Source organism: Halichoerus grypus, chromosome 9 (assembly GCF_964656455.1).
Source record: "Halichoerus grypus chromosome 9, mHalGry1.hap1.1, whole genome shotgun sequence".
NCBI lineage: Eukaryota > Metazoa > Chordata > Mammalia > Carnivora > Phocidae > Halichoerus > Halichoerus grypus.
This window is the reverse complement of record NC_135720.1, coordinates 1,824,929-1,841,653: the sequence shown is the minus strand read 5'-3', so window position 1 is coordinate 1,841,653 and position 16,725 is coordinate 1,824,929. Positions and strand designations below refer to the sequence as shown.

Below are 16,725 nucleotides of genomic sequence, written 5' to 3'. Positions count from 1 at the left end.
CAGACGCAGAGACCCCCGGGCCATGGGCTCCCCACTGGGCTCAGGGCCCCGGAGCTCCATCACTCCCCGCCGAGGTGCTGACCACGTCCGTGAGGACTGGGATGTGGAAGAGGACACGGAGGGGAAGTGTCGCCCCTGGGCCGGCTCTGTGACTGCTGGTGACCCTGCCCGGGAGGTCCGTGCCCTTCACCGCTGGCTGCCACCGCCTCCACGTCCTCTCTGGGGACACGTGCTCTCGGGGCCCTGGTGCCGGCGAGGACACAGGAGGGCTCCGGCCGCCAGCCGTCCTGCCACCCCGCTGTGCCAGACGCGGGGTCCCAGGCTTCTCGGCCCCGGAGGGACCCCAGTGGACCAGGAGGGGCAGGCCCGTCCACGCAGGGTTCTGGCCCAGGAGGGAAGTCAGACGTGCAGATGCCCACCCTTCAGACCTTCCTGTCACTGCTGTGCTGGCATGAGGGCGCGGGGTCTCGGTCGGACACACCGGCCGGCCGCCTGCGCGCCAGGATCTGCGCCCCGGCGTCTTGTCTGTGTCCCTGAAGCACGTGGTCCCGGGGGATGGTCTGTGAGGTGCACACTCTGGAGTCTTTGTCTTGAACGATCTCATCCGGGCCGAGAGGCTCAGCATGGTGCTTCCCTCCGCACGTGGGAGCTTTTCCGCCGCCGTCCCCCGGCTTCCACTGCTGCTGGCCCGGAGCTTGGCGGTCCTTTTGTCGGATGAACACGTCCAGACCTTGTGTGAAGAGACTTTACCCGGAGAGCTGGTCCGGCCAGGGAAGGGATTCCCAGCTCAGGGCCGGAGCTGTCGCCTGGCGTGCCTCTGGCCTCGAGGGCTGCCAGCCCCCCGGGTCAGGAGAAGGGCTTCCGTTTACAGAAGCAGAGTGGGGGGCTGCCTCGGGGGGGCACTGGTCTCACCCTGAGGCCAGCCGGTTCTCGGGGGGGGAGGGCTGGAAGGAGCCCCCCAGATTCTGATCCGGTCTTTATGGGACCGCTCCACCTGGGGATTTCCCCACCCAGGGCCGCTATCCATATCCCCGTGACCTGCAGGTTTGTAGTTGTGACTCCTCCTGGAGGCCCCCCCACCCCATCTGGAGCCCACAGCACCCTCTCTACCATCTCTGTTTATCAGGACCCGCCCTTCAGGCCTCACCCCTGCAGAGGGCCCGGGCCCCCTGTCCCTGTGTGTCGCCCCTCGGAGGGGCGGGCCCAGCCTGCAGCCCTCCTCCTTGGCTCAGTCTGCCGCCCAGCAGGACAGCGCCAGGTTCTCCGCGGTCCGGCGGCCTCTCCGCGTGCTGCTGGAATGTTCCCCTCCCTCCGTCCATCCAGGCTGTGTTCTGTATGGCGTTTCTGGTTACGTGTCTTCAGTGTTCGGTGATGTGGAGGGGGGAGGTGGCCACACCTCCCGAGCCCACCCTGCCACGAGGCAGGTCTTTAATCCACCTCACGTTTACGTGGCCCCTCAGATTGTTCCAAGCCTGTTTGTGCAAATCAAGTCCCTCGACCTTCTCAGGAACACCTGGGCAGGTGCCACAGGTGAGGAAACCAAGGCCCAGCTGGTCACACACCTTTCTGGAGCCAAGTCTGGCCAGCTACCACCTGCAGGAACCGAGAAGGGCTGGCAAGGGCGCTGGGGTGGGGACGCGTCGGCCGGCCGTCACCGGGACCTTGTTTTGGGGGGTAGGGAGGAGGGGTGCCCACACCTCACTCAGATGCCGGGATTCGGGGATGCTTGGCGGCAGTGGTCAGAACACGCTGGGGTTTGGACAGACGGGGAAGATCTCGATTGTGCCGTTTGAACAAAAGAAGAAATGAAGGAATGTGCACAAGTCACTGTATATCTAGGTTAAGAAGCAAGAATTTAAATTTAAATCTCCATGGGAATTTGTTCCAGGGAGATACTGTTTTGGTGCTCAGGACTATCTCCCTTCATAAACAGTAGGGCATGCGGGGCTTATGAAACCAGGCCACTGCCTATTTTATAACAGCTTTTTATGGAACTAATAAATATCACAATATTTTATTTCAGTTCTGAAAGAAAATCTCAACAGTTTCAGTACTTAACCCCTTTTTAAAAATAAATGTGTGTCAAAGGAAAATACACTCCTTACTATTCAGGAAAAATATGAATGGGCCCAGAGTCAGAGGATAGTTGCTGCCTTCTAAGAGGAATAAAAATATGTTATTATTTGTTAAAATGGCAAACTAAAAGTAACAGCCATTGACCCAAAATGCCGTAAGAAGAATACTAAGTAATTTTATTGTCTCAAGTCTAATTTATGTATCGGGTGGACGAAGGTGGCTGTGTTTTCTCCTTACGTGCATTTAGGCCATCGTTGGACCCGAGGTGTGTTCATATTGAGTCCCCTGTGGTCGCGAGTTCGAGGCTTCCCCAGCCTCCCACTACATGCAGGCAGAGGGCTATGGGTGAGCCGAAGGCATCCGAACCCAGTCCTGACAACTCAGTTCACCAGGATACAAAATGGTCAAAGGCATAGAGAAAGAAGAGGGTCAGGGACCCCCGGATGCCTCCAGTGGGTCTGGGCGTGGATTGGAGCCGGTGGGGGGTGCTGGCTCTGCGGAATGAACGCCCTCCACATGGCCTGGCCTTCCCCCTGCACCTGCAGCTGCAGCTTTTCGCCAGGACACGTTAGCACCTGGGGCTGCAGCCGCCGTGGCCGAAATGTCACCTGCGCCTGGCTTCTCTCGCGGGGGCTGGATGTCTTGTCAGGTGGCTGAGGGCCATGCACGGTCCTTCCCTGTGAGCGCTCAAGTCTCTAGACACTGTTCTCCAAAGAGAGAGAAAAAGGATTTCTAATATAAAGAGAAATATTAGGAGCATATTTCTACAATAGAAGGAAATGTTAAAGTTTAATACAGAGAGGATTGGCCTTTTTCTTCTCTATTTTTAGGGTGTTAATCTTTTATCTGTGATTTAAGTTGCAACATTTTTCCAAGTTTGTATTCTTTTCCTGAAATCTCTTAGCCATGCAAAAGCTTTCTCCCCTTTAACTTAAGTATAGTTACAAAGGTCACCAGGTTAGAGAAAAATATACCCAGGTGTTCTAGTAATCATGTGCTTTATTTTTGACATTAAACTTGTGATCCATTTGGGATGTATCCTAGAATAATTAATGTCTAAGGAATGGATCCAATTTCACCTTTTTCCATGTACCTCCCCAGTTACAGGGACAGCACTTAGGGAAACAATCTTTCCGTGCTAATCTGAGACGTCTCCTTTATCCTACAACTGCCAGGCACAGTTGGGTCTAGTTCTGCATTTGTCTTGGACACCCTCGGGTGCTAGCAGGTGCAAGCGGGTGCGGGCTGCACAGCCCTCCCCCACCCCCGTCTTATGGAACGAGTTGCTTCATTGTGTCCAACTGCTGACCTCCTGAGTGATGACTCAATACAATGTTACCAAGTGTGGGTGGCAGGACCTTTGACCTTGGCTTCATGTTGGTGGGAAAGACCTGAGTGTTTTTTAAGTAAGACGCTCATCACCAAGCCTAAACTATTTACTATTTAGGAAAACTTTGCCGACCCCTGCAGTAGATTAGAAATTTAGAAGACATTCGGCCAGCAGCCACAGGAATGCCGTGTTTGAATCATGAGTTTTAAAAACTGACAGGAAAAGTAAGCTTACCAGAGAACTGGAGAAATGTCAGAGAACACGGACTGACTTTGGGGGATGATGTTGAGGAATTACCGTTAATTTTTTTAAATGTGGTAATGGTAGCATCATGATGTTTTCTGGAAGTCTTCATCCTTTTCAGATACATACTGAAACATTTTTGAGGTCAGCTTCTCCAGGCTCCAAATGGAGGGCTGCGGGCTTGCGCCAAGTAGCAGGCCGTGGGAATTCGGTGATAAGTTAAAAAAAAAGATTCAAGGGGCCCCTGGGTGGCTCAGTCTATTAAGTGTCTGACTCTTGGTTTCGGCTCAGGTCATGATCTCAGGGTCGTGGGATCGAGCCCCACATTCAATGGACATTCTGCTGAGCGCAGAGCCTGCCTGAGATTCTCTCTTCCCTCTGCTCCTGCCCACACCCCTGCTCTCTCCCAAATAATAAATAAATCTTCAAAAAAAAAAAAAGGATTCAAGGGGCGCCTGGGTGGCTTAGTTGGTTAAGCATCCGACTCTTGGTTTCGGCTCAGGTCATGATCTCAGGGTTGTGAGATCATTATAGCCCTGTTTCCGCCCGTGGCGCCCCAGCACCTAAAGCACATTGTGTGCACCCGAAAGGCACAGGATGTGACAGGTCGGGTCCCTGTGGGAACCCCATGCTTCCCTGCTGCACACACAGACTTGCACTGGGCTCCACACTCAGCAGGGAGTCTGCTGGAGATGCTTTCTCTCCCTCTGCCCCCCATTCCCCTGCGTGTTCTCTATCTCTCTCACAAGTAAATACATAAATAAAAATTAAAAAAAAAAAAAAGATTCAAGAGCTCAGCATCACACCACTTGCCCCAAATGCCCTCCTGATCATGCATAATAAGCAACATTTTATACGTTTAAAATTACTCCTGCTTCTAGAAATACTATGGATCAATTGGACATTATGACACATTCTGAAAATGAAAGAAGAGAAACATTTGGTACCAGCTAAATAAAAGCCTGTATTTCAGGCATCTAAGCTTAAATGCAAAGCACATTGGATTCAATACAACTGACCAGTAGTGCTTATTTCATATATTTGGTAGTCTGGCACAAATCCTGCTCTTCAGCTGCATTCCAATCTTGTTTCAAACTGTGCAGTGAGCTGCATTTTTTAGAAGTTCCTTCCTACTTAGCTGTATTTGTGTGTGCTTATAAACACAGAACCACATCGGATTCCCCTTTCCATAGCAGACATTCCAGTCCCATGACGCATATGGACATTCTACTGAACTAACCTGGGGCCTAGGAAAACAATGCTTTGGAGAGCTTGAAAATAAAAATTAAATATTACATATCCGATGTTGCCCAGAGTATGATTTTTACATTATTCTTGTTGGACCCACTTAAGTGGAGCTAATTGAGTCCCAGGATAATTACATGGTATCCTTTCTTTTTTTCTTGCTGGCTTGCTTTTTCTTTCTGCTTTGCAAGCATTCATAATTGTGTTTTTATAACAGAGGAGACATTTCTTCAGTCTTCCTTAACCTCTGTTAGCCTGAAAGGTAATGGGATCGATCTCCAATTGTTACAAAGATGGATCTTGACTGTGTTGGGGGCTTAGATGGGAAGTGGATAAGGCTCTGGTTATTAGCAGGGTTTCATATTTGGTTACTAATGTATATCTCTTGTTCTTCCAATAATGCGTCATTTTTCCCTTTGCCTCTCAGAGTTTATGGCCCAGCAGAATCTCAGCAAGTGGTATTTGGGGATGTGTGCCCGCTGCTTACATCTCTCTTAGATGGGTGAGTTAAAATATCTTCAAGGCCAGGGATCACAGTTACGAGTAACTGTAAGTAGATCTCATTCATGCTACATGATGAATGTGTGACATAACAGTCTGAATATGATGGCAGAGCAAACCCGTAGCCCCATGTCGATTAGTGTCCATGGGGGTCAGGGGAGTAGGTCTGTGTGCCAGGAAGAGGGCCACCCAGGACTTGAGGAACGGCTGTCATGGACACCTACTCTCTGGTTCTAGTGACACGTGAAGGTGTGAGCAGTTGTCCTTGTGCTCTCTGGGACTTTTTCTGCATTTTAGAATTTTCAGAAAGTCTGTGGAGTGTGTTAACACTGGACTGAGGAACTTGTGATCCCTTTGGGACGGAGCCTCTGGCCCCGGACCCGTGACCACCGATTCCCAAGGTCACATCTTCTGAGTAAAGATCGCGTCTTTAGCAACAAATGGAACCAGATTCGTGTGGCTGAGACACAATACGCCAAGCCTTCCTACTTCGGGGTGCTGGGAAGGACCCCAGTTTGGTGGAGGAGCCTGCGTTCAGCGTCCTGAAGAAGGCATATTCGTGTTTGCCCAGCAAAGCTCCTGCACAGCCCAAGTCCACAAACTAGAGGCTGTCGTCATAGCCCTGTTCCTGCCCGTGGCGCCCCCGCACCTAAAGCACATTGTGGGTGCCCGAAAGGCGCAGGATGTGACAGGTCAGGTCCCCGTGGGAACCCCATGCCTCCTGCTTCAGACTCCTGCAGGGCCGAGCCTCCCACAATGATGCAGTTTCTCCTTGCACCCTTCTTCTGGAATGCTGGGGCTTTTAGACCCATCCAAAAAAAGTTCTTCCATGGAAAATGATAGGAGGGCTCTTGTTCTTTTTTTAAGTAGGCCTCTTTTAAGTAAGCAGATTCCAGAAATAAAAAAGGCATAGTGGTTAAATGATCTTTGCCAGAGTTGCCTTTCCATTTTAAATGTGAAACAGATGGCATTATTTTGAGTCCTGAGCTGCTTTCTTCAAGAGGCTTCTTTCCTCTCTGCATTCCTCAAGGGCTCGTAAGGTCCCCGTAAGAGCTGGTGACCCGCTGAGACCAAGGTATTCCTGCCGGAGAAGTGCACCATCATCTCCTCAGGGAAGGTCTGAGATACAGAATGCAGTGAGGTTTTTGTTGTAAAGACCTTGAGACTTTTCAATTCCGGAAGACAAACAATGGGGGGTGGTAACTCTGAGGTCCTGGATCGGTCTTTGCCCTAATACGCTTCCTGCTGGCCTAGAACAGTCGGTCCTGGAGGGAGGCGTGCCGGTCAGCCGGAGCGCTCCTCACAGTCCTGGCATCCTTCATGGCCTCGCTGGTGTCACTTGCCGGGGTGCCTCAGGCTAAATAGCCCGTCTGCTTAAAGGTCGATCCATGAAATCAGAGTCTTGAGGTGGGGCCTGCGTGGGGACGGTCTCGTCCCCTCTGTGACGCAAAGGGGGGTTTAGGCCTTAGCATTCAGTCCCTGTAGGTCTGGATCACCTGCACCTTCATGGCCAAGATTATACATTTATATCATTTATATATTTGTATCATAAATCTATACCCTATCATATAAATTTATATCCATTTTCAAATGTTGTTTCGATGTTCCGATCTTCCCATTGACATCTTGGGCTGAAGAAACAGCTGGAAGGGAATGCAGGGAGCCAGCAACCATCCCTGTCCTCTGTGACGTGACCCCGAGCTGTGGGGAGCAGGGGCAGTGCACCTGTCCCGGAGACCGTGTTGGTGCGTTCTGGCTGACTGCGGAGGCGGAGTCCCCGCGTCCCCTGGAATGCCGAAGTCTCAGAATATGTAACAAATGGTAGCCGTGCTCGCCGTCCTATATGTGATGGGGAAATATCTGTAGAAAACCACAGGGAAGTGTCACATGCATTAGGAGAAGCCCCAGTTTAGCAAGATGAGCTTGCTTTGGGCGACCCCAGCTCCGCACTGACGGAGTGGACGGGGCGGACGGGGGGTCTTGTTCAGGGTGGGACCCCCGCGTGGACCTTGAGCGCAGGGCGCCAGCAGTGGGCGCCCAGAGGAGATGTCGAATCACCGAGGAGAAGCAGGTGCCAACAAGGAGCGTGTTAAGCGCGTGTAAAGGTGAGTGTGGTTCAGCCCAATGCTGTGTAATCAAACAACAGCAGGGACTCTGCAAACACAGCTCCAGTCCTATGAAAGCCTGCTTTGTAAGGGCTGGAGTAACAGGAATGCAGAGCGACACGTACCAAAGTTTCCATCCGAGGGAACGTTGTTCGTAGAACCCAGTTACGGCAGGAGACCTCTGTGCGGGTTGCAGCGCTCACATCTGTGTTGGGTTTCAGGTACAACGTCTGCGTTCTGGCTTACGGACAGACAGGATGTGGCAAGAGCTACACCATGTTGGGTCCACATTCTAAGGAGGCGCGCATCCCCCCGTGGGGCCCGCACAGCGACCTCGGAATCATGCCCAGGGCTGCTGGAGAGCTCTTCAGGTACCTGGGGCAGTGGGCAGAGGCCCAGAGCAGCAGGGAGTGTGGGAGGCCAGCAGCACCGGGAAGGGGCGCGGCGGACGGCTCCCGTTTGCGGAGACCACGCCTCACGCTCCTGTCGGAACCCACTACGGTCCAGCGTTTAAATACTCCGGGCCTCCGCACCACAAACACTAGAAATTCTTATGGCACATTCATGTTGGAATTCTGTCGTTAAGACAAAACTTTTTTTTTTTAAGGGTTGCTTTTTTTCTTTTTTTAAGATTTTATTATTTGTTTTGGGGGGAGGGGCAGAGGGAGAGAGAGAACCTCAAGCAGATTCCCAGCTGAGCATAGAGCCTGACTCAAGGCTTGATCCCACGACCCTGAGATCATGACCTGAGCCGAAATCAAGAGTTGGACTCTTAACCAACTGAGCCCCCCTGGCGCTCCAAATCGAAACTTTTTGAAAGAGATCCCTAGCTGGACAATTTCCCTGTTCAAGAGAGGATGGAGCATGGAGGTTTTCTGTCCTAGAATGGGACGGGGACAGCGGGAGACCCCCGTTGTCTTTTCCTTGCCTCCTGGCCCTGGAAAGAGCCGACACATCTGGTTTTCTTCTTCGGAGTTACAGCAAGCTGGGCATGTTGAAGATGCTTCTGTTCTGGGAAAACATCCCTGGAAGAGACTCACTGCATTTTCATGATTTTACCAATACAATTACTCCTGGAAAAAATTAGTAACAAGTTGTCCTTGGCAGCCCAAGTTACCGGGGGATCCTGGAATAAAGCCATGACATTCCATCCTCTAGGCCTGGACACAGACCGTCCCTGCCTCCAGGGGCCTCCGGGAGGTCTCCAGGGGAGCCGGGGGCCTTCCGTGCTGCCCACCCCTGGATTCGGTTTCTCGCTCTGTCTCCTTGCTGAGCCTTTTCATGTCTTAAAATCGCGGCCAGACAAAGACATAAGAACTCCCACACAGCCTAACGTTTTGGAGCCTCTTCAAACCAATATTCCTTAAGTATTAGTACACGGAGAGAATGCATCTATTAAGTTTACTTGTACTAACTGCTTCTGAAGAGGACCTGTCAGGGCAGGTGAGGCTGGGCTGTGTAACAACCATTCTAGAAATCTCAGTGGCCACGAGGCCGGTGTGGGGTGCCGCGCGGGGCCGCCACTCCCAAGTGCGTGCTTGTGGGTTGTCGGAGGTGGGGGAGGAGGTCTGGGGCGTGTGGCCAGCCTGCAGACTTCTCCTGGGAGGAACACGTCAACCCTGCCTCATTGCCTCAGCCCAAGGAGGCGCGTGGCCGCGGGCCGCCTCGGGGGTCCCTGGGGCGGGGCTGGGGATCTCGGGTCCCAGAGCTCTCCCTCTGGGGACATGGCACTGCATCGGGTGTTTGCTCTGGTTCCAGAATCTCAAGGGGCTGGGACTGCAGTGTGAGTCCCAGACGTGCTCTGCAGGGCCGGTGCTGGTGGGAGAGCCGTGTGCCCCCTCCGGGGAGACCTCATCGGACCACGCAGCAGCCACATTGGCGGGAAGCTAAGCAGCGGCCACGTGAGACCACGGCAGAGCTGCAGCAGCTCTGGGCTTTCCTGGGGGTCACGTGGAAGGAGGGGCCCCGGAGAGACCAGGGGTCAGGAGAAGAGCTTGCAGGGTCTGCCGCGCAGAAGGGCCCTGGGGGCCGCTGCTGTTCCAGGCTCTGGGGCCCTGGCGGGAGCCTGCCGACCACCCTTCCAGCGCCCTGTGCTCATTGGCACCCTTGGCGTCGTGAAGGTGCCTGGCTCCTTCCAGCCCAGTGACACCACAGCCTTTGTGGCAGATCTCGGCTTATCAGCAGACGTGAGGCGCTTTCTACCTGCCAGGCTGAACGAACAAGGAGTCCAGAGAATGCGTGTGATCATTTCCAGCCCTCAAAAAGCCCAGAACGAACACAGAGAGGATCCAGGAGGATGCGCAGGACCAGGGGCGGCCCTCCCACCCGCCCTGCCTCGGGCCTCCCCCTTTGTAACCTCGCAGGAGCCCACACGTATTTTTTGTGTAAAACGCGCTCCAGCAGGCGTCCTGCCCGCTAAACACTCGGCTTCTTCACGGCAAAGACTGAAGAGCACGTTCAACACCGTTTGCAGCGTCTAGCAAACTACCGAACACCAGAGAGACAAATGAACCAATGCATGGAGCAGATCAAGTACTTAAGTAAATGGGAGGAAATCTTCAAATCAGCTCCCTGGTATTATGTAGATAAGAAATTTCGAATTCGGGTTTTGTGACGCCCAAAGACGCGGCCGTTCACATGAGGGGATGGAGCCACACGCCGAGGTCAGGTTTGCGTGAGCGTGTTCTCGAGAGCGGCGGGGGGGACGCCCAGCCCCCAGCTCAGCTGACCCAGCTCTTCGCTCTTCCCACAGTATTTAACTTCTTAGAGTCTTCTCTGCAGACCCCAGCGCGGAGGACGATCCAAATCTGAACTCTGTGCCGAAAATTATTTTCACTGGAGAATTTATTTTTTTCTTTCATCTTAGTCTTTCTCGTTTCCTTGACTGTATCACCAGAAGACATTAATTGCTCATTTTATCTTGGCTCTCCGTAGCTCCTCGGTAAACTCCATCTATCCATGCTCGCATAAGACACACCAGGCTGTGTATTTTCTCGGCAGACACCCTCCTCCCATGCTGGACTTCCAGCCCCGCATCCAGAATTTCTTTGTGGACAAGAAAGCACCGTACTCAGACTCAGACTGGTCTCACTGAGCACATGTCAGACGGGCAACGATCCCCAGAAGGCAGGGGCGGCCTCCGTGGGCTGTGGGAGTTTTGTGGAAAGGCACTAGCAGGGGTGCGGGCGGGAGGAGCCGGGCTGATGGTCACTCTTGCCCTGACTAGGGTTATAGGGTTTTTCTCTAAGCGGGTAGTATCTGTATTTTTAAACCTTTCCATGGTCAGCACATAGCACTTTACAAGATGAAACAGAAGAAGACGTGCAGTGGTTTCTAAGAGGCTGGGTGGGCTGTCAGGAGGTCCCGGCAGTCCTTGGCTGGCGGTCTGGGCGCGAGCCGGGCTGGGGCGGGAGCCGGCACCCCGTCCTCCCTGGAACAGAGCAAACCCCAGCCCCGGGAAGGTGCTGAGCCCTCCTGTCCTGGCAGCCGGCTTTGGGCTTCTGTGCGGTGATGAGACTCGGCCGAGGGGCTTTCTGCATGGAGGCTGCGTGCTCTCCCTGCGCCCTCCCCTCGTGGGCCTGGGATCCTAAGGGTCCCTACCGATGGCTGAAATCATTGATTCAGATACAGCTCCCAAGACAGTTGCTTACCCTGCGGTTCAAAGAGAATTCGCTTTCTTCCCGCTGGTGGTAAGACGCTGCCCAGTACTCGCGGGCTGGGGGTCTCGCTGCGTGTCCCGGACGGCAGCCTGTCCTATGAGAGTGGGTCCCCTACAGCTTTCTTCACGGGGCCGCCCCAGTTCCCGTGGTGGCTGATCCCTCGTGTTCCCACCCCCCAGGCTTATTTCAGAAAACCCATCAAAGAGCCTGAAGGTTGACGTGTCCATAGTGGAAGTGTATAATAACGACATTCTTGACCTTCTGGCCAAAGAGCGCCGCATGGAGGTGTCTGGGCCCAAGCGTGACGTGCCGACAAGCAAGGCAGCAGAGCGGGAGGTCTCTCCGCCAACCCGGCAGTGAGTGTTCAGCCGTGGCCCGGCTCCTCCGAGCGGCCGGCAGCCTCACCGGGACCCCTTCATCGCTGAAAGGGTTTGCGGTGTTGTTGCACTTAGGATGTGTCATGCGTTTTTCCATTTGCTTTAGAAATTATCTTTTTAAAATCACAGTTAAAACAGACACGTTAATTAACCTTTTAAAATATCTTGATGACAAATGTGTGGCACAGGTCCCATCCTCATATTCCAGATGAGGGAGCGAGCTTGGAGAAGTGGACTTCCCCGCGGTCCCGCCATTAAGTATAGACGTCCTCATTTCCGCTTGTACATGCCAATATTGGATAGAATACAGTAATTATTCATCTTGTACATAGGGAAGGCTCCTCATATTTTTAAAAATATTTTATTTATTTATTTGACAGAGACACAGTGAGAGAGGGAACACAAGCAGGGGGAGTGGGAGAGGGAGAAGCAGGCTTCCCACGGAGCAGGGAGCCCGATGTGGGGCTCGATCCCGGGACCCTGGGATCATGACCTGAGCCGAAAGCAGACGCTTAACGACTGAGCCACCCAGGCACCCCAAAGTCTCCTCATATTGGTTAAAGACACTCCTCAAAGTTGCCTGTTCCCTGAGTCCACATCTGGGTATCCGGTTTGCTCGCGGGGGGCGGGGGAAGGCTGTCTCCCCTTGTTTGATGAGGGTTAGGGTAGCGAGCCTGTCCTGGGATCTCAGAGTCAGTAAGGGAAGGGTCTGCAGCTGTTTCTAGCATCTGAAAAAAACCTACAGGATGGTACACTGAACCATAAGTTTGCACAAGGTAACCAGAACTCTCAGCTTTTGACTAATAAGACTCAGAACAACATAGGTCCCGCTGATGGGAATTTCTGATTAGCTGTCATCTCTCACTAAAATAGGGAAATGGACTTTTATTGGAGTCCATGGGGTGTCCTGAAATAGTTGATTATTCCAGAGTAAAGCAGTTCATGACACGTCAGTCAGGCCTCAGAAAAGGAAGGCGTTTGATTTGCTGTTTTATTTTGTCTAAGGTGTGCTTCAGTCCGCTTTCCTACAACATGTCCCCTTGGTCTGGGTGAGAGGGTGGGGGGCGTCCCTTGCCGCCACCCCGGGCGCGCTCCCCATCACTCGGGCTCTCTGCCAGGCCTGTCCACAGTGCGGAGGACTTCATCGCACTCGCCGCCGGAAGCCTGCAGCTCAGGGCGCAGCTCGCCACCCAAGTGCACGCCCATTCTTCTAGATCCCACCTGATAATAACGGCCACTCTCACCGCAGCCTCCCCCTGCGACAGCCCCGGTAAGTGGCCGTGTGCGCCTGGGCAGGGGCATGGAAGAGAAGTTGCACGGAGCCCGGGGTGGGAATTGCAAACACTCCTTTGGAGGGTCTGGAACCCAGGCTGAGAAGAGAGGGGATCAGGGTGAGGGACGGAGGAAAGGCTTTGTTAAATAGGATATAACACGAGGAGAATGGGCATATTTGTATCTGGGAATACGATGCCCGAGTCGTGAGTGTGATTTGGGTTTAGAAAGTCACAAACCAGTATATACAATGGTGCCAGTTATGTAAGAAAAGTAAGGCATGGGTTGCAAGGGTCTGGACGTCCCAGTCGGTGAAGACTGGGCCAGCACACAGGGTCGTCTGTGGGACTCGCGAAGCCCAAGGCCCCCAGGCTGGGATGGACGGGCCGAGGACCCGAATTTCTGTAGGCTCCCGGTGCCAGGGTCCACGGGCAGAGGATGGCTGGTCCAGGGCCTACTTCACATGCGGTCATACAGATGCCTGGTCCCGGGGGGGGCGACACGCCCCTGACCCTGTGGCCGCCGAGGTGGTCCAGGCAAGGGAGGACGGGGGGTTGGGGGGTCAGTGCAGAGATTCCTGACTGCCCTGCGCCCCCCAAACTCGGCCCGATGAGTCCCAGGACCGGGCGCACCTGCTGGGAGGGCGGGGCCGTGGGTGGGCAGGTGCTGTCCAGGGAGCCCACGGCCGCTAGCCACACGGGAGAAGGCCGTGGAGACCAGAGTGGATTTTATGTTGTTCTTTTTTTTTTTTTTTTGTAAATTATGTGTATTTTTTATGCTTTCCACAGTGAGTATATTATTTAGGTTTAAAAAAATCCCTTTAGGAAGTCTGTTTAAGAATAACGCTCGATGAAATGGACACACACGGCAAAATGAAGACCAGTTTTGTCAGGATTTCTGTGGGGGCCTAGGAAACAAGGGTGGAGTTTACCTCTGTCAGGGCCCATCGGGTATTAATCTGTGTCATTACCGAGTATTTCTGGGAACGTCATTTGGTGCTCATGAGACTACATGGGCACTGGCCTCCCTTTCCCTGTTTTACCCAGAGAAGCCCCTCCCCTTGGCCAGCCCCCCACCCCCGGAGTGTGGTCCTTCGGGATGAGGGCCCACTCTTCGGCGCTGCGGGAAGCTGAGGGAGGCTTTGTGGATGTCACTCCCGGGTACATGTCACCCCCTTGCAGCTGACCGGCAGTCACCTGGACCACCACTCGAGGGGCGGCCGGCCTGGGGCAGAGCCTCGCCCGGGTCCCCGGGGGCCCAGCGACCCGCGGAACAGGTGCATGCCAAGCTGCAGCTCGTGGACCTGGCGGGCAGCGAGTGTGTGGGTGAGCGCAGAGCGGAAGCCTCTGTCTGGGGCGAGCGGGGATGTGGGGCGTCCTGAGCATGGCCCCCCTCTGCAGTGAGCTCACAGCTGCTCCTCCCAGTGGGCAGCTGTCTTTCCATGGCCACCAGACGTGCTCGTCCCAGAGCGATGCCCCCTCCACGGCTCTGCAGCGGCCAGCCCGTTCCCAGTCGAGGCCATGCAGGGGGTCAGAGGAGGATGCCGATGGGACTGAGGGGCTCCCCACTCAGTGCTCCCTTCCTGAGAAGCGACAGTTTTGCTTTCCCTCGTTCATTTCTTGGTGTTGCCAGAGAATTCATTGCCCATGCTAACCACGTGGCTGGGTCTTCGCACTTTCCCAGGTGTGTCTGGAGTGACAGGATCGGCCCTGAGGGAGACTTCGTTCATAAACCGGAGCCTGGCGGCCCTCGCGGACGTCCTGGGGGCCCTGTCGGAGCGCAGAGCCCACATCCCATACCGCAACAGCCAGCTCACCCACTTTCTCCAGGACGTTCTTGGTAACGTAAGGGCCCCCCAGAGGCCCCAGACCACAGGACCCCCAGAGGGTGCCACGGCACACTCCCTCCCCTGGGGGGCTCGCTCCTCCTGGCCATACCTCTTTGGGGGACTTCCTGGGCCCCCAGGTCACTGTTGTCCCCTCCCAGAGTATTTTCAGCGCTGTTCTCCGTGTCGCCGTGCACTGGGTTGGTTGGTTTGCACGTGCCTGGCCAGCCCTCCAAGTAGGTCCTCGGCTCCTCGCAGGGCTGCCTCCGCGTCCTGTGTCCCATCCTGTCGGGCGCGTGGTGGGCTGCAGCTCACCCTGAGGATAGCTGGGGTAGAATGTTCTAGGCCTTCTATGCGTCTCATCCTGGCGTCTCCTCTGTCTCACTGCAGATGGACTTTCTCCACAGGAAGAGGCAGGGCTGCATCCAGGGTTCATGTGTCGGCTTCTCCCTCTAGGAGGGCCCCTGATGTGCGAGGCTGGATGCGGGGCGGCGGGGCCCACGGGAGACACACGCAGCCCTTGCCGTGGCCTCCCAGTGTCTGCGTGGTTTGCCTCCCCGTCCTTCCGTCCTTCCCTCTCCCTTGTCCCTGGGTTTGCTTTTTCTCCCAGGCCGCTCAGCACCCCCTGTTGTCCAACAGGCTGGGGAGCCCTGGGTGCTCTGGCTGGGGGACCCTGCCATCACGCACCCTCATCAGGAGCGACCCATGCCCAGGCCCGCGCCCCCGAAGCCGGCGTCCGACTCCACGTGGGCTCCGCAGTAGCTTAGCCATGCCAGGTTTCTCTTGGGATCTTTCACCTGCCTTTGCTTCTTATTTTAAAGGAGGTGACGCAAAGCTCCTGGTGATTCTGTGCGTGTCCCCCTGCCGGACGCACGTGGCAGAAACGCTGCGGTGCCTGGGGTTTGGGGCCCGGGTGAGGCAAGTGCAGCGAGGCCAAGCTGGAGGGGGCAGTGCGGCCCCCCGGAAACCCAGGTGAAGCAGGAGCCGTGGGCGGGTTGCCCCTGTTAATGGGCTTTGTGCCCTTACGATGAGTTTCCTGTCATTCCTTGACAATGTATGTGCCCTAACACAAGCTCATCGACTTTGGACTTCATAAGCCTGTTGTTTTCCAAGGAACCAGTGACACGCTGACCCGTCATCAAGGAGCAGGAGACGCCCAGCAAGAAGCGGGGGGCGGGGACGTGGCGGCCGAGCGGAAGGAGCTGTGTCTGCCGACCAGCAGGGAAGGTGCGAAGACCAGACGATCCGGGGTCGGAGTGCGGTTCCAGAACCACAGCCCCGGGCTCTCGTGCCGGCCGCCTGACCCGGACACTTTCCTCAGCCCGTAAAGCCCCGTTCCCCCGTCTGTAACACGCTGGGTGTGCACAAACACGCCACCAAGAGCAGATGTTTCATGTTATTGCTCCTCCTCGTAATGACCCGTCGTCCCAAGCCGACGTCGCAGCGCTGGCCATGACGCATGACATGTGGCGGGCCACAGGCTCTCAGCGTGGGGGCCGTGCGTGGGATCCAGGGGCCCCGGGAACTCGGATGCGGCGCGAGCACCCGCCCCGACCGGGGGCCACGCGCGGATGCGGTGCGCGTCTCGGTGTCAGCCCGGCAGCGCAGATCCTTGGGTGGAAGCCGCTCTGAGCTGCGCCCACGGGCGTGCGGGCCTCGCAGACCAACAGGACACGCGGCCGTGCCCTCGCCACGCGTGCGGCTCTGGAAGTGAGGCTCAGACGCAGGTCCCCGCTGATGCTTCCGGAGCACGAGTGGCTTAAGTGTGAGGAAAACCCGTTCAGACCTCAGCCTGTTTTATGTAAGAGTGAGCAAAATGTGTTTTCTAGCGATTAGCACGAACCCAGCAGGCCTGCTCCGCGCGTGTGTCTCCGGGGACGGTGTGCGTGGCCCTGAGGGAGGCACGAGGACCCACGCCTGCCTCAGTCCCCCCGGGGTGCATCCAGGGCCTCGCTCCTCACCAGCGTTCCCGTTCCTTCCCGCACCGCCCGGGACCCAGTTCCTGCCGGGCTCCGGGACGCGGGGTGCGAGGCTGGGGCCGCTGCAGGTCACGGGACGGGGGTGCCCTGCGGGAGAAGGACGCCGCAGAGGG

General features: G+C 55.4%; 1 protein-coding gene across 1 annotated transcript; it reads left to right on the top strand.

Moving 5' to 3' along the window:
* The first annotated feature begins 2,225 nt into the window (after nt 1-2,225).
* On the top strand, nt 2,226-16,015 carry KIF25 (kinesin family member 25). The gene is made up of 9 exons (XM_078055854.1): nt 2,226-2,230; nt 5,322-5,396; nt 7,722-7,871; nt 11,339-11,515; nt 12,655-12,806; nt 13,990-14,133; nt 14,492-14,647; nt 15,455-15,605; nt 15,747-16,015. The coding sequence occupies exons 1-9, from the start codon at nt 2,226-2,228 to the stop codon at nt 15,754-15,756; spliced, it is 1,020 nt and encodes a 339-aa protein (XP_077911980.1). The 3' UTR covers nt 15,757-16,015.
* Nucleotides 16,016-16,725: the final 710 nt, after the last annotated feature.

Excerpts from the sequence above, each read along its gene's own strand:
- KIF25 (XM_078055854.1), top strand. Across the intron at positions 11,516-12,654 it reads GTCTCTCCGCCAACCCGGCA|GCCTGTCCACAGTGCGGAGG; the intron begins GTGAGTGTTCAG and ends GCTCTCTGCCAG. Across the intron at positions 14,648-15,454 it reads CTTTCTCCAGGACGTTCTTG|GAGGTGACGCAAAGCTCCTG; the intron begins GTAACGTAAGGG and ends CTTATTTTAAAG.